The sequence below is a fragment of the Blennius ocellaris genome (assembly GCF_963422515.1).
Source record: "Blennius ocellaris genome assembly, chromosome: 1".
NCBI lineage: Eukaryota > Metazoa > Chordata > Actinopteri > Blenniiformes > Blenniidae > Blennius > Blennius ocellaris.
The window spans coordinates 24,276,305-24,300,045 of record NC_137650.1 but is presented as its reverse complement, the minus strand read 5'-3'; the positions used below and the strand labels follow the sequence as shown (position 1 = coordinate 24,300,045).

The following is a 23,741-nucleotide window of genomic DNA, read 5'->3' as shown; positions in this document are numbered from 1 at the left end:
AAATATATCTATCAAGTATTAACCCAGTAATATCTAGAGCATAAATCCAAATTCCGATGTGCTTTAAATTTGTGATTGAGGAACTATAAATTGACAACAGAACAGACACTGCAAACATCCATAAACTCAGAAACACCAAGTCAATTTAATGCATTACAGATGCTTTATTCTTAATATGTTTTTACACTGTACACGGTTGCTCACTTAGTAAACACTACATTACACAGCTATGTCAAGAAATGTACAACTGTATTGGAAAACAAAAATATATATCTTCCCGGATGCTCCTGTGTCGATTGTACATAGATGAGTACAACATAGTATGTTCAGATGTTGTTGGCACAGAAAAGAAGTCCATCACATATCAAATCTCTTATTCTGCACAGTAAAGTTCAATGTATGTAACAAGGGATGGCCCAGTAAAATCAATTTTCTTTTGTGGATATTGCATAGCAAGAAACCATGATGACAAAAATCGGGGGAGGGGGCATAGTCTTTTTGGCTCCGCACATGAAGGTCCTTCATCACGAAGAGTACTCAGATCATTACACTGTTTTTGTTTGACGAAGACGACAGAAGTAGTATCAGGGTCGGGGCTATGTTGTGGGTCAGGGCTAATTGTACGTATTTAGATGAAGGCTGCTATTGTGATCCACTTTGCACAGAAAGCTGGGTCAAAGCATCTCTCTGAGCACTTGTGTCATGACTACAACACATTTTTTCTCTATCCAACTGAATATAATGGTCATCACTGGATACAGGCTGAAGCCACACAGCATAATTAATCATGCAAGAAGGTCATTTTCTCCACTCCGATGTAAAACATTTGCATACTTGTACTTTTGTCAGGGAAAGGCCTAAATATATCAGCATTTATATTCCTATGTGGGTGAATCATCTTTCACTCTACAAACCTCCCTGTCATACACATACTTATAAAGCATACTTCTACTTCATTTGCTTTAAGCTCTGCGTTATGACATTTAAATCCGAGTTGACAACAGAGCAAGCAACTTCACTGATTTAACAAAATAATACTGTTTTTCTCTGAAAATATATTAACAGTTTTGTTCCTCACTTTCCTTTAAATATAACCATTGTCAGCAGTTCACGATAACAATGAAAATATTTAGCTTTCAATAAAACATTATAGCACAAGTAGATCATCATCAATAATGTGAAAATCATGGTTCATAATAGAAAACATATTTTTAACATCTAATGGCAACATCATTGAGGATAAAAATAACGACATATCTTGAAAGGCTCATTGCACTTAATATATGGCAAATGTAACAGTAGCTTTAATATAAGCCAGAAAGTGTCCTTTGTTCAAGTCTGTTCCTGCATATAAAAGGTTCAGTTAATCCGTTTAGTGGTCCGCAGTGATCTTCCTGGTTAAGCACAACTGGTGGGGAGTTGGTTTGGTTTTAGATACCCACGCCTTTGACGAGCGAAGCTTCCAGGGTGATGTTGAATTCTTGCAAAGTCTGCAACACTCTAATCAGAGAATTCACCAACGTGCGGTCCTTAATCAGTGCAATGTCCTCGTACATCTGAGCCGTGATCGGACAGTCCGCAAGCAGAGCGATCCAGTGATGCAGCAAATGGTCCCTAAGAAAGGAACACACGTACACAACATTAGAGCTTAACACACTGTAGCATGTGGTGAAGATATTATTTAATAAAAAAAATACTTTAAAACAGAAGTGAAGAAAGTAACACTTTGATAGAATCAAGGTCAACTGATGTTTTCAATAAACCGAACTGATCATTCAGTATATAAAGTACATTAGCATGTCCCAGTATAGATTCGACAAATTAAAGAAGCACATCCGCATGAATTCTTTCAACAAGACTGTGCCGACCATGATCCCGGGTCAGACCGAGGGCAGCGTGCTCATTCTGTTTCAGTCTCAGCAACACAAGTCTAAGTGGTTTAACAGTGAAGCTTCTTGTTGATCACAACAATGCTTATTACATCTCAATGTGGCATTGTGTGTGTGTGTGTGTGTGTGTGTGTGTGTGTGTGTGTGTGTGTACCTTGCACCCAAACAGACGAGCATCTGGAACTTTCCATCCTTGCCAATGTTTCTTGAAGTGCTGTTGATGGCGCGCATGAAGCGGCAGAAGTGTCGCACTCTTGTCTGCCAGTTTTCATCTGGAGTCGCCTGTCGCTGTTCCGCACTTTCAAAGTACACTTGAGACTTCTCTGTTTGAAGAAAAGATGATTAACAGATAGGACGGTTCATACTTTATCGTAGGATAATATAATTACCCAATCTTTGACCTTGCTTAGCAAAACAGTCTCAACACTAGGTCATCAAGTATTTCTGTCTGGTATATCTGGTGTTCATGAAAATGTCAATGGGAACACCTTCAACTGACAGGGTAAAGTGTGTATGGTTGGAAGGTACTTATTGTATTTTTGTTCAAAGTGTAAAAGTATCCAGGAGAAGTTTACTGAGCTTCTGTTACATGACAAATCATGTCTACTGAGGTGGATCACACTTCAAGAGAAGATTTTAATAGATGTTTTCATTCTTTTTTTCCAAGCCCTGGAATCATGAGACAGATTCGAGTCAATTAAATATATTGTAAGACGTCTAGTGCAACACACACTTTGACACATAAAGATAATGCAAAGCAAACTCAGAGATGTGTTTCTAAATAAATGAAACATGTGGGATAATAACCGCTGATCATCTTAAAGGATTGTGATGTCTGGGTATTGAACAGTCCTGTCACAGACAACCAGTGAGCCTCTATTGAAATACGATGCATCATAGGAGAATTTAATTAATTTTGTCGAAAGCGATCGCGAGTAGTCATGCAGCAAAGCAAATACACACAAAGCACACAACAGATAATCTCTGAATTTTGGACATTCTTCACAAGTGTTTTATTAGGGACCGTACACAAAGGACGAGGACCCTATTGTATCTTTTTTAATGAATCGATTATAACACTTCTGACACTTTACAACAACCTTTTCGTTTTGAGTCTATCAGGTTTCAGTTTTTGCCAAGGCTTGTGTCCTTACCTAAGAAATCCCAGATGAAGACATTCTTAAAGAGTCTAGGGGATTTGAAACCGTGCTGAAAAACCTGCTCCAGAGCCCAGACGAGTCCGTACTCCCCACAGAGGAGAAGGGTCAGGCTGCCTCTCTGTGAACAACCACAATGCAATGCGTTGGATTAAAGCCTGTATTATAGTCATGGTATTCTCACAAAATTGTTTGTTTCAATTGCTCACGTTAAAACAAATGGAACCAGAGTGTCATCGACCATTTTGAATTTGAGGATTATTTCAATTGTGGCAAGTAATATGAACAAACTACCTGAATATATAGCATTTGTAAATATGTAGTTTGTACTGACCAACATTAAAAAAAATGTTTTTATCTTTCCATGGACACTTCATTAGTTACTCTTAAACTAGAGAAACATGAGAACAAAATACCAAAGCTTCCAAATGTTCTGCTGGAATATCCGAATCTCATCAAATAAAATGATGAGCAGAAAGGGAGAAAAGTACATCTGGATTTAGGATGAAAGATTCGTGTTCGACACGGTGAGAGTAAAAGTACGAGAGAGGTACGTCATGGCTGCATGACATATTGGACTAAATCTATATTTAATGTAACAAAGTGACAAAAGGAGCGACACACAACAATAATCAAAGCATGGTTCACTTTTAGAAACATTTGTCGCTCTCAGCAGCCTCCTCTCATTGTTCTGTCGGCCCGTTAGAGAGGTGGAGCAAATGAGAAGGGGATTTCCCTGCAAGGAAAAACCCTGTGTAGTCTCGCTACATTGACTGACTCCTAAAGCTGATAATGAATAGTTAGGTAACCGTGCGCTTTAAAAAATGTTTGGTAAGTCTCTCCTTTGAAATGCATTTGTCACTCCACCTGTGTTAGTAATGTAATAATCATCAGTGTTGGAAGTTTTTAATTTGTCCGGAGTGAACAGGAAAAACAACAGACATCCCCCGAAGTCAGAGAGGCTGATCAAGAATCAGGTCAGTTTTTGAAAGAGAAAAAAAAAAAAAATGGCATCAATTCTTCATTATTATGTTCTAACAATGTGAATTATAACATGTAGCCTGCAGTGGCTGAGGCGCTAAGGGGCTTTCGGTGCAGACAGACGTGTTTCCTCATTTGTGATGAATAATAGAAGTGCAGGTTTGGGCCTGTCTAGACTGCCGTCTCTCACCTCCTTCTCCGGCTTGTGGAAGTGCTTCACAATCCCGTTGATGGCCTCTCCCACTCCCTCCTGGATCTGACCTGTGTTTAACTCTGGATGAGGGGGGAAAAGGCAAACAAAGATGCTGTGAGATTAGAGGGGGGGGATTGGGGGGGGGGATCCCAGAAAGCTTTCTATGGTTAATTATTTTGGTTTTTATCATTTGTGGATTTGATAGAGGAACCTACTTGGTTTGCTGTTTGGTGAGATGGTGACAAATCTCCTCATCATCCCCGGGGACTGCTGCATCGGTGGCGTGCGGCACATCCGCTCATCGTTCTCCGTGCTGGGGGTCATCAACTCTCCCACCAGGATCCTCTCCAGACTGCCGTCGTCCACGCCTTTCCCCAGCCACCGGCCGCACGGAAACCTGCCCAACAAGGGCACCGAGCACATCTTCAGACAACTGGCCGAAGTACATCTTCAGACAACAGACAACGCCATGAGGTGTGCTCACTTGTACGTGTGTCCCGTGATCTCGTTGCGGACCATAACGCACTCAACCAGCCACTTTGCATAGAGCCCCGAGTTGTCGTGACCCATCTGCACTGTGGTGAGTTTTCCCAGGTTCTGGCACTGAGATGGAGAGGAGAATGTTCAAGAAACACCCAAAACAAAAATGACATTCAGGATACATGATATGAGGGAACATTTTGAAAGAACATTTTGAGTTTTGGTCTCAGTTTTTCTCTTATTTCATGGAGTCACATAATCAAAAGGGTCTTTTTCTTTAAAAAACAAAAAACAAACAAAAACAAGGTCTGATATAAGATGTTCATTCAGGATGTTTCTTTCAAACATCCTTAAGGGAGTAAATAAAGGTCTGTTGAATTGGGTACGACTTTAAAAATTACAGTAGTCTACACAAAGCAACCACACCATGCGTTGTTGCACAATGAACACACAAAAAGTGCAGCATCAACATCAGCTTTAAAAGAGTCCCAAGCAAGTGTTTAGCCTTGTAAATAAAATCCATGAAGGTAATGTCAATAGATGTTCACTATGATGCCACATGTCAATTATTTAATGTTCTTTTACTTTAAGATAAATGCCTGGTGGCACCAATTCTCCTTTTGTGCACCATTTAATTCTTGCAACAGCCAAAGGCAACAAAAACATTTCATTATGTGTAGCTCCTGGTCTTAATGTTGCTATCAGCACCAGTCAAACGTCAAAGCAGTGAAAAAATGATCAGTTATCCGTCTTGTTTTCATATGATGAAATCAACTCATTCTTGATGTGTGAATTATGACCAACCTCAAAGGTGATCTCCAGTGTGTTCCTGGGGACCTGCAGGACTCCGGTCTCTGCCAACTCACCAGAAACACACACCCAGGGGTTGGCCGTGAACATGGAGCCCCCCAGCTTCTTGCTGGAAACAACCACCACGTGGTAGGGGATCACTGCGATACCAAGAGAGGAGGGAAATGTCACACCGTGGGCTCAAATCAATAGTATCTGGCAGTTGGTGGGCCGTGCGGTTTGGACAAAGAAAAACACTCACTGATGGTTGTGAAGACGTTGGTGAAACAAAAATAATCGACCGCGTTAAAAGACAGCAGGTGGTAAAGAAACTGCTCCTTCTCGTCGTCACACCGCAGGAAGGCATAGCGCTTGTAAAGTTTTCTGAAAGAAGAAAACAAAAATGTTTAATTAGAAGAAATATTAGCAGTTCAATCTACAAAAGTTTATTCATATTTTGTTTATTTCAAACTCATTCCTCCAATGTATAGTTATAGGGCGAGGTGGACAATGGTGTATAACAATGTGCCAATTTGTTTTGAGTCTGGAAGAAACAAATGGCACAGTAAGGTCGTAAAGGCAGACACAAATGCCCCTGACCCACTTCGGCACTCAGATATCAATTATGAACAAGCCTGTGAATTATTTATGCGGCCATGGACTACACTATGATGCTCTGCCATTTCAAAAGAGTTAATGTATTATAAATGTCTGGGGCACACGTCGTCTTAATTTCAGACGAGACCGACATTCCTCCACAAGTAAAGAAAGAAGGTCAAGACATGAACCATTAAAAGACACTCAGTCATTTCTAAGACCTGCCTGCTGCTCTGTTTTTCAAACACACTGAATTTGAAAGAGACACAAGCATGTGGACTCAGGTGGCGTGTCGTTTCGCTCACTTTGTAAGCTCGTGGTCTGAGAGCAGCTGCTTCAGATGTCTGGAGAGCAGTTTCTTCTCCATGGAGAGACGGACCCAGGCTCTGGCTTTGCCCACGTCGGTCTTGATCTCACTTATGTTCTGAATGTGCCTGCAAGATCAAAATCAGAACCGACGATCAGCAGGGTTAGAGCAACTTCTGACTGGTCGCACAGGTCAGACTGATTCCACTTTTACTATCACAAGCATACTTTCATGTTGAGGTGCCAAAATTTGGTGCACCATCGAGTAGACATGCAAAATCACTTCACTAACTAGTTACCCAAAGAAAATCGATGTCAATCACTCTGCATCCCAACAAATAGTTTATGAAACAATGCTGTACTTCCATCTTATTTGTCAACCCATCTGAACACAAATCAACCTTCTTTTTTTTTTTTTTTTTTTATGGATTTATAAGTTCTCATGTTAATTTATTGTCTCGAAGTAAAACTCCTGATTTGATGCCCAGGAATTGTCTCAGAGAGAAGCCCCCCTCTGCCTCGGCCTGGTGTTTCTACCGCAGCGTGGAAAAGTGTGCGAGCGTGCGGGTCGGTCCCGTGTCATCGCTCCGAGCCAGTATCGTGTCTGCTACGTCCAGACACATTCCCTTCCACTCCACCTGTGCCATACGCGCTTCATCACATCTCCTACTCCACCTTCCATCCCCCTCCATGTCTCCACCCTCACTCACTCCCAGTAACCCAGTTTTTTTTTTTCCCCTTGCTTGTTATCTCCATGGCAACAGTGGAAAACATTTCCAACATGCTCCATTATTGTAACCGAACTTGAAATACACACTGTTTGTTTCATTGAAATATTCTCTAATAATCTTTAAAGCCTAATAAAATCTAGAATTAACACACTTCACGTTTGTTAAAACTGTATCATCAATTAATATAATATTCTAAGGGAGTCTGATGGCTGCCTCTGTGACAGACCATGTTTACTCTCATGCTGTCACAAATGTGGAGGACCTATCTATCAGTGGAGCTCTATGTCGGTACCCTCAGTTGACCCCTCCTTTCGACTCAGTCAGACCGGCGGGGGGTCTTGGTAATTAGGCTGGAAGTAACACGCTCTTACACGGACTCACTCTGCGTCTTCTTCGTACGACACAAGCCCAGACTCACACACACTGGCCAGCTAGAGTAGGCACCAAGACAACAATGATGGCTGCCGTCTTTCTAAGGAAGTAACTTTTGCTGAATGACTATAAACAAGAAACAATCCAATCTTTATTACAGTACTGAAAAATGTCAGGTCAGAAACACCTGGAAAAAAAACAATGTATTTTAAAGAAGTGTACTCTTGCTATTACGCTTTGTTATGACATAGTGTCCATTCATAGGTGGAGGCCCAGTAGATACACAGTACAATTGCCTTTTCAAGGATATTTAAATACTTTCAGATGCAGTAGTTGGCATTTTTCCCCTTAACTTAATGTTTTACTGCTGTATGCCTGAACACTGAACACAGATTTTATATAGAGTATATTCGAATATGGACTTTGTTTTGATGTACAAGTCATGTTGTAAATGTGATATAATTTACATTGTGTAATAAAATACAAAACTACTGTTTTTGGTGTAATGAGGGTTTTTTCTCTTATATGTTTGGTATCTTTTATTGTTAATGATGGGCTAACAAAATTGCATTAAAGGTGCACAAGAGTGAATACATTCTTTTTATTGCCAGATGTTTTTCTAAACAGAGGATAATAATTCAGTTTTATTTGATCTGGAGTTTAGAAAGAAAATAATTCATGAACTATGGGTAATTTATATGTAGTAAAAGGTATAAAAAGCTTAAGATGAAAAACAACATTTTTTCATATGTTTTCATCAGTCAACCAAAACAAATAAACCAAGGACATAAACAAACATTTTATAGCTTCTTAGCTGAAAGAAAAAATCTTCATTGTTTGAGATAAAGATGGACTGTATCAGACTTTTACAATTTCATTCATAAAGTAACCTAATTACTTCATCAATAACGTTTAAAGGAGTCCCATTTTGAGTACATTGCTCTTGTGATTCTATTTGTTAATTTACCACAAGGGGGCACTATTAACCTTATATAAGTTGGTCTGAGGGCTGCCAGGGGGACCAGTGGTTAGTGCACTGGCCTCACAAATATGTTCCAATAGCGGCTGGTCCTTTCTGCGAGGAGTTTGGATGTACGCCCAGTGTGTGTGTGTGGGCTTCCACCGAGAACTCCGGTTTCCTCCCACAGTCCAGAAACATGCATGTGAGGATAACTGGTGAACCTAAATTGCCCCTAGATGTGAATGTGAGCAAGTTGTTGTCTCTGTTTGCCTGTAGTGTACCGTGTCCTCGCCCATATTAAGCTGGGATTGGCTACAGCACCCCGTGACCCTAAACAGGATTTAGCAAAATAGAAGATAGATGGATGGATATTGGTCTGATAGTTAATTGAACCTCATGTGGTTAAACAAATGTAGAAAAAAGTGATACCTAAGCATACACAGATCTCACCTCATGTCCTGGATCAGAGAGACTCTCAGAGGAGGCATTGCTGACATGCCTCCATCAGATTTTCGTCTTTCAGTGTCATGAATGAAACCTGTAAGGAATTAAAGGTGTAATTATAATGAACATTTTTTTTTATATTTGTTGATCACTTAAAACAGATTTCTGTATTTACCTGGAGGTCCCAATCCAGCTGGAGTTGCATTCTTCTTCTCCTTGCTGTCCTGGTAGTGCAGCAGGTGGGACCACAAAGCAGACTTTCCCTGAAAGAGAGAAAAAAACAAAACATGGTCAGAGTCAACACTATCCCAGTATCACCAAAAGCAAATCCTCTGCTCGTGTTCTATCCGCTGTACCGTGACCCAAGTGTCTTGTTTGTTTCTCACCTGTTTAACCTGCAGCCCGTGGCTCCAGATCCTCTCCAGCAGGTCACAGAGGCTCGCTATCAGCGTGTTCTCCTCCACACCAGTGATGCTCACCTCCCCATGACCCAACTCCACTGCCTCCCGACCCATCTTCTCTACCAGCATACGCTTAGTCTGCAGACAGTCCACACACACACAAACACAGAGTTATAAGGATGTCAAGTAAACAGTACTAGAATGTTTGCACACTACAGAGCAACCACATATATATACACTGTATATATGGAAGCAACTGGTTCACATGATCGTGCCTGGTACCATTTTATTTAGATAAATTGTAACTTTTGAAGATGTTGTGCTGTCTTTTCCCTTGAAAATGAAACTCTGATTTTCACGGGACTGACCTTGCTTGAAAAAAAAGCTTCTATTAGAAGTGGGAACCTAACGCAAAGAATTAAAGATTAAGATTTTAAAAAGGAACAACGGATACTTTCAAACAATTCAACTCTAAATTTAGACATTGTACAGTTAGTTATAAAAGTTGATAAACACTGATTTAGTTCACTGATGCTGTACAGGACTCCACTAAGAACCAGTGAAAAATATTTCCACATGTGTAAAAGTCATATTGTGAATAGGCCGATGTCTTCATCGAAAGAGATAATGTGGCACAGCAGAGCTAAACTCAGCAGTCAGATCGTCATCGACAAACCTTGTTCCTGCACTCTTTCAGCAATCCTTCCACAAACTTCCAGTTCGTCTGAGCGATGACAGAAGGCGACAGGTTGGACAGTTTCGGCTGCCTGATGGTCGTACCCAAGTTTCTGGCTTCCTGGATGTACTTCTGTTAATAGAGGAGAGAGGCAAGAGTCAGTAAATTATTAAAATAATACACCAACAGGGAATCAATCTCTACATATTGGGGTCCTCGTGTTGTTAGTGAAGCTTAATTTGTTGATGTTGAAACAATGTCGCTCTCACTGCATAATAAACATGGAGATAACCCCACAACAGTTACAAATATTTCTGAATTTACTAATCTTATAGTTAAAATGATGTGACTCTACAGTCACAAAAGAAATTGAACTAGTTCCAAACTAAATATTCACCACAAAATTTAACGAACTTCATCTTAATCAGCTGCATTAGGGACAAATATTTTTTTCAAACAAAGGAAAGGTCAGCTGCTGGACTTTAAGGAAGCAGATTCAGGGAAAGACCACGTGTGTGTGTACGTCATGTGGTCCGTGCACTACCAACACATACCACGTCCACAGTCACCGACTTTAGACAAGGCTTGAAGGACTGCGTGAGCCAGTAGTAGTCAAGAAACAGCAGGAGCTGCAGCTCCGGAAACAAACACTCGACATGCTGAGAGTGAGCAAGCATGAGTGGCAGAGAAACAAAAAGAAAAACAGAGAAGGCAGTGACCAGATATGTAAAAGGGGTTAGGAGAGCACACAAGATGGTGAGAGTGAAGACGAAATAAGAAGGACAGTGAGCGCAGGTCGTGCAAAATGAACAAAGAAACGTCAAGCTGGCAGTTTGAATGAATGAGCTCAGAAAAGAAAAACACTGCCGGGACGTCTCACCTCTCTCTGGTCATTGTCTAAATAAAGGTGCTCGGCGTGCTGCTTCTGTCGATCCCTCCTTCGCCACTGGGCGGGAGCACTCCTCTTGGCCCATCTGCGACACAGAACAGCAGGCCATTAATAAGCTCCAACAGAGATTTGTTTCACGTGATGCTGTGAAATATTCACTTATTGCTGGTGGGCCCGGTGGAGAGCACGTCAGACTGCAGCCGGGGGAAGAAGCCCTGCTCGTAGCGTCCCTGACCAATCTTCATGTCCAGCAGGTGGGGGTGCAGGGCGGTGTGGTCGATCTTTGCCACTCTCATCTCTATGGCTTTCTCTGCCGGGAAGTTTGGAGGAGGAGTTTGCAGTGAGATAACGAGGATGCATTCATCATTTCATCGTACATCATTTTCATTTCTCCCAAAAGGATAGGGCTCTAAATCTCTGGGCATTATTGTTTCAGAGACTATGACAAAACATTTGAAAGAAACTGGGCTCAGCTATCACATAGCATCATAGATTAGAAAATGAATATCCTGTCCCCATTACACAGAATCCCACTGCCATAATCCTAATAATAAAATACCATTGCCCTTCATAAAAGTGTGGTACATCAATATGTAAGGCGCTATGCTCACTGGAAATAGTCACCATCTGAATTGAGGTCTTTGTCTTTTTTTTTCATTCTTTAATTCAAACATTTGACAAGGATTCTTTGTATCTAAAACATTATATTGAGAAATCAATAGGCTGTGACTAATTACTTTTCATTTCTGATTGAATAAGTAGTTGACAGCAGAAAAAAAAAAAAATGCATCCTAAATTTTAAAAGAAACATGTCCTCCCAAACACCCACAGAGCCTGACGATGTGACAGGAGAAAAAAGTTCAGAAATTCTGCTCTTTTTCTTCACAGGCACATTCATGAATGCAGATTTTGACAGCGATCTCCCGAGGCCCGATCATTAATACACCCACGTATAAGGGAACAAAAGCACCCAAAAGTTTGGAAGGAAAGAGTCAACCGTAGTAAGAACGCTTCATTTTGTGAACGACAGGGCACAAAACAAATAAGACGAGATATATATATATATATATATATATTATATATATAGTGCAAATCCGGAGTATTAAAATGTTGGAGGCACACAGATTGGCTGCAGCGACAACATTTCATTTCCTGAAAGAAGTAAATCATCATCCTGGTATCACCTGCATGCTGCAAGTTATCAAATCAACTGGACAAGAAGAGATCGCCAAGCTTTGAAAAAGCCTTTGTGTTTGCAATGCACAGAGGAGCTCATAGAGGAAGGTTGAATTAATAGCAGTGTATGAAAAGTAATAGAAATACTCTGTATTTATACATCATGTTTCTGTTTAATACGAAAGAAAGCAAACTGTCCTCTATAAGTACCCCCCATCCAATGCACTGCACACACATTGACAGAGTTTTTCCACCCAGAGAAGTTTGAGGCGAGGAGAACACATATTACGCTGGTTGGTGTTGTCGGTTTCCGGCCTAATGGGGTGAGGATCGGGAACAATAAAATCAGCTTTTTCATATCGCTTTGTAATCAGGTTGTCTGCAAACAAGATAGTTGTAAGTCAGTCAGTTAACAGAGAGCAAACGTGTGAAGAAAGGCTGTCAGGTCACACACACTGGGACTTAATGGTCATTTTCATTTGGGCTCCCACTGTAACACTAGAATGGTTCTTTCTTTTTTTTCACCTTCTTGGAGCTTGTAAAGCAACACAGTGATGTTAACAACGTCAAAAGTCTTTCTGAAAACAAGATTCTTTAATCAACAAAGATTTTTTTTTTTCAACTAACCTGCTTCTTCGATGTTGGTACACTTCTGGTACATGGAGGTTCGCAGTGTCGGCGTGCGGACGTTCAGCATCCGAATCTTATCCACGCGGGAGTCAAACACCCGAAGCGTGTGCTCCTTCTCTTCGTCATCGTGGCAGAGGATCTTGCTATCGATGAAGGAGGCGAACATCTGCGTCTCCAAGAAGCGTGACAGGAAGGGCAGGTATGGCTCTGGTTGGTCAGACAGGAAGGAGGCCTACACAAACACAAGACGTCGAAAGACCACGTTAAAAAAAAATATCGGAGAGGAAATGAAAGGATTCCTTACACAATAAAAATGGATGCATTTGTCATTTAAATGGCCATTAAAGTGTGTATATATACTATAGCGCGTCACATTTATGATTAGGAGGCTATCTTTTACCTTGTCAAAGTTCTGCATCTGGTCTCGATTTGTGAACCACGACTCTTTGTCCTGGCTGGGCTGAATGACAAACACCTCGTAGTCTGCGAACATCTGCGTGAAACGGTTGGCGAAGACTTCGCGCACGTGGATGTTGAGCTGGTGCATCTTGAGCTCCTCCTCGTCACACTGAACCTGCGCGTCCTTCATGCTGCCGGCATCCTCTCGCACCTCCAGCTGACGGGCACAAACATTCATCACAGTAATTTGTAACGGCTGATTTTGATTCTTTATAACACGGAAAATAAAATCCAAAAGACGAGGAAGAATAAGAAGCTCATCCGTATTCTGCTGATGATGATACAGTGTTCTGAGAAAGGAAACAAACAACCCTTTTTTTTTTTTTTATTTATGACCCAAACAAACAAGTTCTTTTTTGAGATGAGCGGATGGCAACCATTCGATGGCCCAGGAATCTGTTTAATCACTGCCTTCATGCTTTAATTGAAAGTCCACCATAGATTCAGACATTAGTCGTTGTAACATCTGACCTTGGAGCTGAACGCTTGGACAGATGACCAGCTGGCCCTTTCATGGAAACCTAATGCTGGCCACATGTGCATAAGCTGATTAGACTGTAAGTATCAAAGCTTTTTTTTTTTTTTTAAAAGGTCAATCTCTGTGTTTTCAAAGTGCTTCATGATATTTGTAAAAAAAACACTTAACAGACATGTGGGTGTCAGTGCTTATTAAGGCTCATTAAGGGTTTCTTTCATCTTCGATGCATTGAACTGGTGAAAGAGAACATCTCAAGGACTACACACTATTCTGGATCAAATAACAGCATCCTCTCCATCACTTTAATTGTGACAACGCAAAAAGAGGACAGTCAAAACCCAAACGCTTCACAACTGCATTAATGAATGAGTGGTGGATAAAGACGTGTATCATTTGCTCATAAAGACTTAAATATTAAAAAGAACCACAAGCACAATATTTAAAAAAAGGAGCAGCTCCCCCTGCTGTCTATTGTCTCTTACTACAACAATAAAGACTGACAAAACAACAAGCCTTTGTACCTTTTCAGTTGAAGAATATCTCAACCTAAATGTTTCTATCCTTAACTTTCTGGTTTTAAACATGTTTTGGTCACTGCATTTGATAAATCACTGACAAATCTATATCCATGTTTTCTAAACATCCATTTCAACAATGTGAAAACTAAGTTCTGTTAATACATAGAATGAGATGATTATATTATCATGGCAATACATTATCTCTATGATACATCACCTTTCACAAATCAAACAGCTCCTATTTAATTACAGTCATTACAAGTGAAAAGATCTTACATCTGTATTTGAATGGCTTTGAATGTTACTGGGACTCATGATGACTTGATGTGCTTGCATCAGTTTTATGAGGCGACTCTGGATTTGCCACATATTCTATTGCAGAAATGTAAAATTAGTGATTTTAAGTCTGCTGAAGGTGTGTAGAAGGTGTAGACTCATATATTAAAAGTGGCCTGTCCAGAGTTCACTTTGCCTCACACCTTAAGTCAGCCAGTCAGACTCCAGATGGGCAAAAAAATGTAATCTGTAAAATAATGTAGCCTTTTTTTTAAAATTTAATAACTTACATAATTGCCATTATGACTAAATTCCCTGTCATTTCAGTGTAGGTATTAGAACACCAACAAAAGGAACACAAAAACACTTATTCTGCATCTCATTTATAATGAGAACGAGAACGTTCATACCTTCTCCAGGCTGACACCGGTCCTCTTGACCAGAGCCTGCAGCCTGGCGATGGTTTCATTCTCCCTCAGCAGGTAGGAGTTGAGGGGTGATGACAGGTTGCCGTTACGCTTGTCAGAGACCATATCGACAGATCTGAAGCCGCGGTACTTGGCCTGTCTGTCGGTGGACTGAATATTTCCCTCTGGAGAGATGCCAAAGGACATGAGCACCTCTGAGATCTCCTGAATGAACTCCAATTTGTTGGGAAACTGGGGCAACTCCTCCGGCAGTTCGATGAAGTGATTATCAATGTCCACAAAACACAGGTTGGCCTGAAAGATGACAAAGCAAAGGATACACGAATAAATTACACAGAAAATATTGGACGCTATGCACAAAAGATTGCTGCAATGTAATAACTATTCTGATACTATAAAATGAGTCTGATATTGTGATCAAAAAGCCAACAAATACAATGTTTATACCGCTGTACTTTTTATCATTTGTGTGATTGACCTGAAATCCCGTCATACATTCAACAGATCTGTCCATGTGAACATCGGAAGCAAAAATACACACATCCAATGAGCTAACTGCTAAAATTCAAATATCTTACTGAGAGTAAAGTTAACGGGTAAAACCCCCTGGGCACTGAGACAGAGGAGCAGTGAGGCTTAGATTCCATACATCTCAGTGACCAGACAGCTTAAATAGACAATAGGTGTGATATTGGTTCCAGTAACGAGTGAAAAATTAATGTTTCTGGGAGTTATGGTTGTAAGAAGGATACATGCCAAATCCTGTCCGCAGTGACAGGCAACATGTCATGTCATGTTTGAGTGTGCACAAAAACCAGGGACAAACATTAAAGTCGTCATGAATCTTTTTCTTTGGCTGAAAAGCAAGTAAAACCACAGCGAGGAAAAAGATTTGTAGTGCTGCTTCACACCACTGAAGACGGCACAGGTCAAGTTCACACAATAAATTTAGCTGCAATTTAATTAACCTAAACCTCAATGTAGCTGGGAGACCTTTAAAAGGGCTAACACACTCAAAAAGAACATGGACATTTAAACCCAGCATGGCAAGACGGTGTGTGTGTGTGTGTGTGTGTGTGTGTGTGTGTGTGTGTGTGTGTGTGTGTGTGTGTGTGTGTGTGTGTGTGTGTGTGTGTGTGTGTGTGTGTGTGTGTGTGTGTGTGTGTGTGTGTGTGTGTGTGTATATACCTCCTGGGGCAACTCCAGTTTGGTGCGGTCATCCTGTCCGTTGGAGTGGAGCCCCATGAGATACGGCACCGGAGCGTCCAGGAAGTGGAGGAGGGAGGCCGGCAGGATGGGAACGTACACATGCTGCCACTGGAAGGGGAACATTAAGGCCGTGATGCTCTCCGCTACTGTCATCAGCCTCTGGTAATCTGTTGCGCAGAAAAAAGAAGATAAAAAAAAGGGGGGGTGATGTCACAAAATTGACACATTATTTGTATCAACATTTGACTCAGTTCTTTAAAGCTCTACTTTATAGACTTTCATACATGTAATGGGCCTCTCTACTTTTTATTTCAGATTCCTTGTCTTATTTACATGAGGCGGCTGTGGCTCGGTTTGGCAGAATGGTCGCAGGTTCGATTACTTATGTCAGAGTATTTTTCCTGATTTTTGTCGACAGCATAGTTATGACAAAGCCATCAAGTCATAAGTATCAGCATTTTTTTGAAGATAAATATTTTGTCATACTTTCCTTCAACTGGTAAACAGCACATGACATGAGGAGTTGCATAACATGCATAACATGACTCTTCCATTGCACCATGATCACGTTCTGCTTGCTGTCTAAAATCAATTGTGCCACATGACACAGACGAGATAGCTAATGTAGTGAAAGGAGTGTAACCACACCGGTTTGTTCAAACTATCAGCAGATTCTGTGTTAGCAAAAACAAGCATGATTGAGGGATTTGCCTTATGTATACCTACTAAAAGAATTAAATGTTCTGACACAAATCACCCGCGGCGAATTTCTAATTCGCTGTGCCAAAAAGCACAACAGGACAGGTTGCAGCAGGTAAAGCAATGCAGGGCAATTTTTTCTATAGGGAGGTTCAAGATTTAGTATTTAGTGACTTCCTCATGGAGTCAAAGTGGAATAACTTGACAACACAAAAGGAGAAACCCAACCCGACTGCAGTGCTCATTGTTTGGCTGAGTTGTTTTTGTTACCCTTCATTTTATAACTGGAGGAGTGGAAGTCGGCTGATGACCAACCTTAGAGGAATAAGGAGTGATCGCACACAGTGATCCTGATCACTGAGAAGGCAAACATTATGCACCAAGACGATGGGGTCTGGATCATTTAAATTGATGATAATAAGACCAAGACGTGTCGAAACACTTGACTCTTGACACTTCAGTGCGCCACTTAAAGCGATCGAGTAATAGACAATTTTGCCAGGATAGTTTACCTTGTAGGAACGACACTTTGGATTGTCACACAACACAGCAGCACCATGTGAATGTTAAAATAGATTCAAGTTTACACTTCAATGGCTATGACTTATTTCGCATAAATTCGAAAATAAAGAAAGATTTAAGTTCTACTGGCTGTGGTTTGCGACTTGTGACTGACAGATTGCATGAAGTGGCCCCACAGCATGTGATCAAAGTGGCCTATGACATTCATGAAGATGTCTAAAGAGTAGTTTAAAACGTTTCTCTGGAATTAAGCAATTCGTCTGAGGAAGCCATAACCGACGCCATCATTGTTGTTATGATGAGACACGCGTTCTGACATGCAGTGTGAAAGTATAAAAACCTATTTTCTTCTCAACATTTTTTTTCCCCCTCAATCCTTTTTCATGCGAGTAGTGAGAAACGGAACAGAAATTAAGAAAATCAGACGACTGGTTTCATTTTTCAGTGTGGAATTTTCATGTTCTCCCCGCGAGTGCATGTTGTTTTTTGTGTGTCACAGTCCAAAAACATGTGTGAGGTTGCTTGTCGGTTGGTAAAGAATGCGAGTGTGTGTGACTGTGACCCACAGTCGGCTGGCATCACCACCCTGAACTGGGTAAAGCACTGAAAAAGATCACCGAATAGAAAATACATTTTCCACTGTAGTCTGAAAATTTTGTTTTGATGTACCTATATGCATCGCTCTTTGTGTGTTTTCAACAGTCGCAAACAATTATTATATTCGCCAACTAGGAAGAATAAATATTATTGTAACTACCTACCAGCCAATTGCACAGTGGTGTAGTGGCCAACTCTTTTCTTCCACCAGCAAGAATATCCCCAGTTCGAGTCTGGGCTGGAGGGCGTCTCTGTGTTTATTTTGTGCATTTTTTGTGTATTTATTTTCCCTCAAAGAAACTACCCCACTCTTTTCTATGTAGGTGTTTCTCACACAAACATGCATACACATGTTCTACTTCCTACAATATCACTCTCATTGCTTAAAACTGAATTTTTGCTATTTTCCTTTTTATTACAATGTCTACCTCATATAAAAGAAAAAAAAGAACAACTGAAGGAATAATACACCAAATAACCTCCAGTCTATAAAAGCCTTTTACACTTTTCACTTTGTTAAGTGTAGTCTCTTGGTAAAAGCATTATTTACCAATGGTGTTTACACCTTGTGAAATTTGGGTGAAACATTCTCACATTTTTGAAATTCTTGGCTGCCTGACCACAGCACAAGGAGCTGGTCTCTAAGAGGTTTGATCAGGAGGAGGAAGTGCTCTGAAGGGCCTTTTGGAGTCCAGATTTTGAAATGTGACACAGCTGCAGTCAGCTGGCCTTCTGGTTGAAGTTAAATTCCTTTATCGTGACTTCACATAGCAGCACTTCAGTGAATACATTCAATACATCCAGGCCCCCCCACCGCCTCTCTCACTGACACCTACTACACATACAGCAGCAGCGGTGGCAGCCTCTCCTGTTATGGTGCCAAAATAAATACCATTCCTTCATTTGGTCATGTGCTGCTCCATGAGAAGAGGCTCTCTCACACCCCAGCCAGACCACCCCCCCCCCCCTTCACCTCCCTCCCTCACCCCTCTTCCCAGCAGGCTTCCTCTTCCCAGGATGGGGACAAGAATACTAACATCACCCCGTCTCCTTTTAAACTGGGCCATCGCAACAAGAAACCACTTGAACAAAGACTGAAGTACGCCTGCTTGTATGCACAGCTGCATACCACGAACATTTTAGAATTACTCACACCGAGAGCTGGTGGTTCAGACACAAAGTGATGCTTTAATTTTTCACTTCACCCACTAAGTGTGAATAATACTACAGAGCAGACTTAATATACACTGACCATACAGAAGTGAAACGGCCTGGGATCGGACATCTCAACACTATCGTGAACAAACAACTAATCTTAATCAGCTCGTTTCAAAAATGCTCAGTTTACTTGACTACTCTTTGAATGCAAAAGCGATGCTGATTAATTTTATATTTTGTGGATTTTTACAGCCATAAATATTCAGATTTTATTTGATATCTCTCCACTAAGTACAGTTGATAAAATATCACATTTCAGACTTCAGCCAGGATTCAAACATATAACTTGATTAGTTTAAAAAGAAACCCTATTTTAATATTTTGGCTAGAAAAATACACTGGCATGCATACAAATATTAAAGTGATATAAGGTTTAACATTGGGGCAAGAATGAGCGATAGCTCATATGTGAGAAGCTGCATACATTTTTTAAAGCCATTTAACAAAGTCTTAAAAGCTGCCGAAAAAAACATACATCAGCCTAAATTATATTGCAGCATATATTAATAATCACATTCCTTGGCATCACAAATGAGCTAAACATTGGAATAAGATGTTAATATAAAGCCCTAATGATCCCCAGTGCCTCTCTGAAGCCAAACCGTCTGTGCCAACAGCTTCGGATTTGTGGTTTTAATCTCAACTTCCTGTCTGCAGCTCAAGCATGTGCAACTGCAGCATCCTCAGTTTAGATCTCTCCCCGAGACTGTGATGTCCCTCTTCTCTAAACTGTTCTGTCACTCAACTGCACAAAACACACAATGATAGAATAAAACAATGCCCCAAAAAATAAAACACATCTTGAATAATGCCAAAAATGTGACTCGTTGCAAGAGTTGACACATGATGGGCTTCCTCTTTAAAATCGACAGCAGAAGCAGCTGACAGTGTTTGAATGTCTCATCTTTAATGGCTTTATTGAAAAGATGTTGGTCAGGGTCCTTTTTTTTTTCTTTTTCTCCTTTCATTCAGTGTAATGAATTGCAGCTCTATTTTTAGCACACGCTGTCATCTCTCTATTTGCAGAGCATCCCTCTCTTCGCAGTGTGTGCTTAACAGTGCTGCGTTTCTTCCCGACAATCCCTCAGTTCTTCTCAGTGGAAGACTGCCAAGGCTTAAATCTACACAACACCCCTTCACATGCTCTGCAGCGATGAGCCTCGTGGGGGTGAGGGGGAAAAAAAAAAGGAGGTATGATGTCACTTCCAGCCAATAATAATCATCCTGCATCACTGCTATACTCCCCGTCTCTGGGTTACCTAGCAACACCACAGCTTTCCCCCTTAAGAGCGTCTTCCTCATGGTGTTTTGTAAACCATTTGCCTTCTCGAGCAGTTGCATCGGATTCAATCACGACAGTCGAGCCAACCTCCTGAAGGGATCATCTTGTTCCCACACGCATAAAGACACAGAATGTTCGGAAAGACACCTTTTTCAAAAACCGGGCTTAACGTTAATGACAGAGATCGGACTCTTTTTGTGATTGAGCCCACTGGGTGATTTTTTAAATACAAATCTTTCATAAATGAGAAGATTGAGTGTCAATGTTCTGACTTTACGTCCTTGAAAAGATAAATGCACACAAAGCAACACAAATCCTTTTTTCATTTAGTTCTTGTGAATAATAAACTGCATTGATGCCAGGCATTCGAAAGTTTAACATAAGATAAGTATAAAGCTCTTGAATCAAGGCACTTCCTCGGGACATTATGTTTCTGAGCTTTTCAAGGATGATGAAAGAAAGACTCTACGCGGCAACACTTTTTCAGCACGAGATTGCAAAAGCATTGAAAATAGTTTACTTAAAAAAATAAAAATGTAAAAAAAAAAAAAAACCTGGAGCTACATCTGCATGTAATACCCTTCCCCCCAGACAATATCTGAGTCTCATGTGATGACACGGATATGTCTCACCGCTGCAGAGAAATCTCCTGAGACAGCCTTTACTAACAGGCTTCCATGACCTCGCAACTCTCAAAGCAACAGCTGTTACAGATGACATAGGACTCGTTCCTGCCTCACCACTGCCAGCTATTCAGAGAACATTTACATTGGTCGAACTGCGTGCATAGAAAACAGGATGAGCACTTGTTTATTTGCACTAAGAGCCAGATGCATATGCACTCGCGATCGACGCGCTCGAATGAGAATGGAAACCACTTACGCTGCGAGTAGAGCAGGATTTGCATCTCGAGCAGGGCACAGGTGAACAGCTGCAGGACGTTCTCCACCCCGAGCAGATTAAACATTTCACCGATGGCAAAGTCAAAGAGTGGCAGCTCGGAGGTGCTCGGCCTCTGGCACACCACAGGCCCGTAAACGCCTGAGAACTTAAGGGACCGCCCGGATGGTGGCAGGGGCACCTCGTAAAGGATGTTGAATATGTAGCTCTCCAGGGGGAGGGGAGGGGGCTGGGGGCAAGAGACGGCCTGGTGGAGTTGCTGCAGCACCTTCCTGCAGGCCTGGGCAAAGGCCATGGGCGTGATCAGGCAGATGCACTTCGACACGTACAGCGTGTCGCGGCTGATGTCGTACGAGTTGAAGCGCTGCAGACGGGAGATGGCGGGCGCCGCGTGCAGCACGGGACGGCTCTGGGTGTGTTGGTGCCGCTGGTCCTCGGGCCCCGGCGGGGAAGTGGGGGTGTGCAAGATGTCGTACTGCTCTGCATTGTGCATGTGGTAAAGAGTCTGCATGGCACTGCAGATCTGCTTACTGGTCACCTCCTCAAAGAAGGTGAGGGCAAAGCCGTAGGTCCGGGAGCCATCCTCACGGGTGATGATGAAGGAGTGGAACTGAGGCTCCCGAGAGTCCACCTGTGTCCTGAACGACAGACCCTTTGGCATACAAAGCTGTGGGAGGAGATACCAACACAAGGAGTTAAGAGTCTTGAAAGACGACACACATCTTACTGGAATTAGATGGAAATAGCTTTTCAGTTTTCAGGGCTGCTTAGCAATAAATTTCACACCGTTGAAAAGTCTATTATTGCCCCTTAAAATGCGGCCACGTTTACAAGGAAGATTCATTTGTGGGATGAGCGAAGCTCAGCATGTTGGTTGCACTAATGTCAAATTTGTCAAATATTCTTCACAGATGCCAAACAGCTTTTTTTTTTTTTGCACAGTTCATATTGACTCTTGGTTTGAGTTTGTGGTACTCCCCTGGTGCTGACAATCGCGTCAGATTGGCAACAAACTTTCTGCAACCAGGGTTTTTCAGGCACTGCCTTCACAATTTGGGAAGCGGAGAGGATGGAACAGCCGATCAGCAGTCCAGATCTCAACCCCATCGAGCAACTGGGGGGTCAGCTTGCCGCTCATGCCAGAGTGACCAACGTGAGCTCAAAACAAGAGTCAACTGTAACCTTTTAAGGAAGTCATACTGTTATCATGAAAGAACAAGAGGCTATGTTAAAGTCATGTAGAGATCATACCATGCCAACTGCATCTTGATCAAATGGATTCCATTCGACATTGTCTGGATAATGTGCAAGGACTTTGGATTTAAAGGTTCTCCGCAATGGACTCTGCTCAAAATTCTCACCTGTAAGTCAAGCAAAAATACAGTGCAAAGACAAAAAAACAGGAAAATCAGTTAGCACATGTTTCCAGATGCAGAGACAGGAACAGAAAAAAATAAATTTTTGAACAGAAGCGACATAAAGTGCCAGGCACAACTCCAGAGAGAGCAAATCAGCGGGTTTGTCTTGAGAAGAAGACTGTATTACATCATATAAAACTGTCATCTGCATTTTGATCCAGAAGAGAAAGTTAAAAACCTATTCAGACAGCAGTATTTGGTAATCCAGAATAGTTCATCAGGCAAAACACATGTAACTTTGCAGATCTTAATGCTTTATGACAGCTTTAGTGACAATACAGAGGAACACATAAAATAATCAATCAGAGAAGCACGAATTGAGTTGATTTGAATCCAGAGTAAAGCTGAAGTGATGCACGCACCAAGGAAGCACTGAAAAGTCATTCAGAGTGTAGGGGGAGAGTAAACATTGACCAAGCAATGCCAGTGCAGCCAGCACTGGACTTGGGTGTGTGTGTGTGTGTGAGAAACAGAAGCAGTGATTGTCAAACATCAGCCCATTGTTCAGCTGCTGCTGAAGGAGGTGAGGGAGACGGCGGAGGGGGAGGAGAGAAACCAGGAGGAGGAAAATCAGGAGTGCGCAAAATAGAAAGGGGCAAGTACCCACACCGGTGCAGAAAATAAATGTGAAAACTCAAGATTTTTAAGTAACGAAGGAGGACTGCTGAGAAAATAAACACAAGGTGTGCCAGGTTTGAGGGTGAGGGGGTGAAAGCTGAGCTTCAGTTAGAAGGGAGAGGAGTGTGTGTGGTGGGAAGGTTACCTTCGTTTGCACTTGCCAAATTTCCTCTGGCCCCATCTCTGAATTTAGTAGCCTCTATATACTGGCATAACGCTACACAACAAATGAAACAAAAATATAATTAAAAGGCTGGTTCTCGATGGGTAGCGCATCACTTCTCAGTTTGTGTAAACACATCCTGGTGGTTCTGCCCTCAAGAGAACAAGCTGCACACACACACACATACAGGCCAATATCTTGTCTGTGTCAGGTGGGTGTGCTAATCCATGACATCTCATGACACAGGAATGTAGTTTTTTTTTTCTCTTTGTCATGGTTTCCTC

At 41.5% G+C, this 23,741-nt stretch overlaps 1 protein-coding gene across 4 annotated transcripts in view; it reads right to left on the bottom strand.

The window, feature by feature from the left end:
* Window positions 1-150: 150 nt before the first annotated feature.
* The window catches only part of dennd5a (DENN/MADD domain containing 5A), a 34,738-nt gene continuing 11,147 nt past the window's right edge, over window positions 151-23,741 (bottom strand). Inside the window, exons 2-24 of one of the 4 annotated variants that reach the window (XM_080501642.1) lie at window positions 23,440-23,511; window positions 22,510-22,619; window positions 21,241-21,925; window positions 16,020-16,207; window positions 14,814-15,125; window positions 13,073-13,288; window positions 12,670-12,904; window positions 12,332-12,421; window positions 11,026-11,176; window positions 10,858-10,951; window positions 9,978-10,109; window positions 9,287-9,439; window positions 9,076-9,163; window positions 8,907-8,994; window positions 6,392-6,520; window positions 5,752-5,873; window positions 5,505-5,650; window positions 4,705-4,823; window positions 4,436-4,617; window positions 4,218-4,300; window positions 3,044-3,167; window positions 2,044-2,212; window positions 151-1,614 (exon numbers count right to left, since the gene is read on the bottom strand). In XM_080501642.1, the coding sequence (XP_080357768.1) occupies window positions 1,431-1,614; window positions 2,044-2,212; window positions 3,044-3,167; window positions 4,218-4,300; window positions 4,436-4,617; window positions 4,705-4,823; window positions 5,505-5,650; window positions 5,752-5,873; window positions 6,392-6,520; window positions 8,907-8,994; window positions 9,076-9,163; window positions 9,287-9,439; window positions 9,978-10,109; window positions 10,858-10,951; window positions 11,026-11,176; window positions 12,332-12,421; window positions 12,670-12,904; window positions 13,073-13,288; window positions 14,814-15,125; window positions 16,020-16,207; window positions 21,241-21,925; window positions 22,510-22,619; window positions 23,440-23,511 (3,872 nt within the window). In that variant the 3' untranslated portion in view covers window positions 151-1,430. The remainder of the gene's footprint in view (window positions 1,615-2,043; window positions 2,213-3,043; window positions 3,168-4,217; window positions 4,301-4,435; window positions 4,618-4,704; window positions 4,824-5,504; window positions 5,651-5,751; window positions 5,874-6,391; window positions 6,521-8,906; window positions 8,995-9,075; window positions 9,164-9,286; window positions 9,440-9,977; window positions 10,110-10,857; window positions 10,952-11,025; window positions 11,177-12,331; window positions 12,422-12,669; window positions 12,905-13,072; window positions 13,289-14,813; window positions 15,126-16,019; window positions 16,208-21,240; window positions 21,926-22,509; window positions 22,620-23,439; window positions 23,512-23,741) is intronic. The other 3 variants (XM_080501644.1, XM_080501643.1, XM_080501645.1) reach the window with 3 other exon arrangements.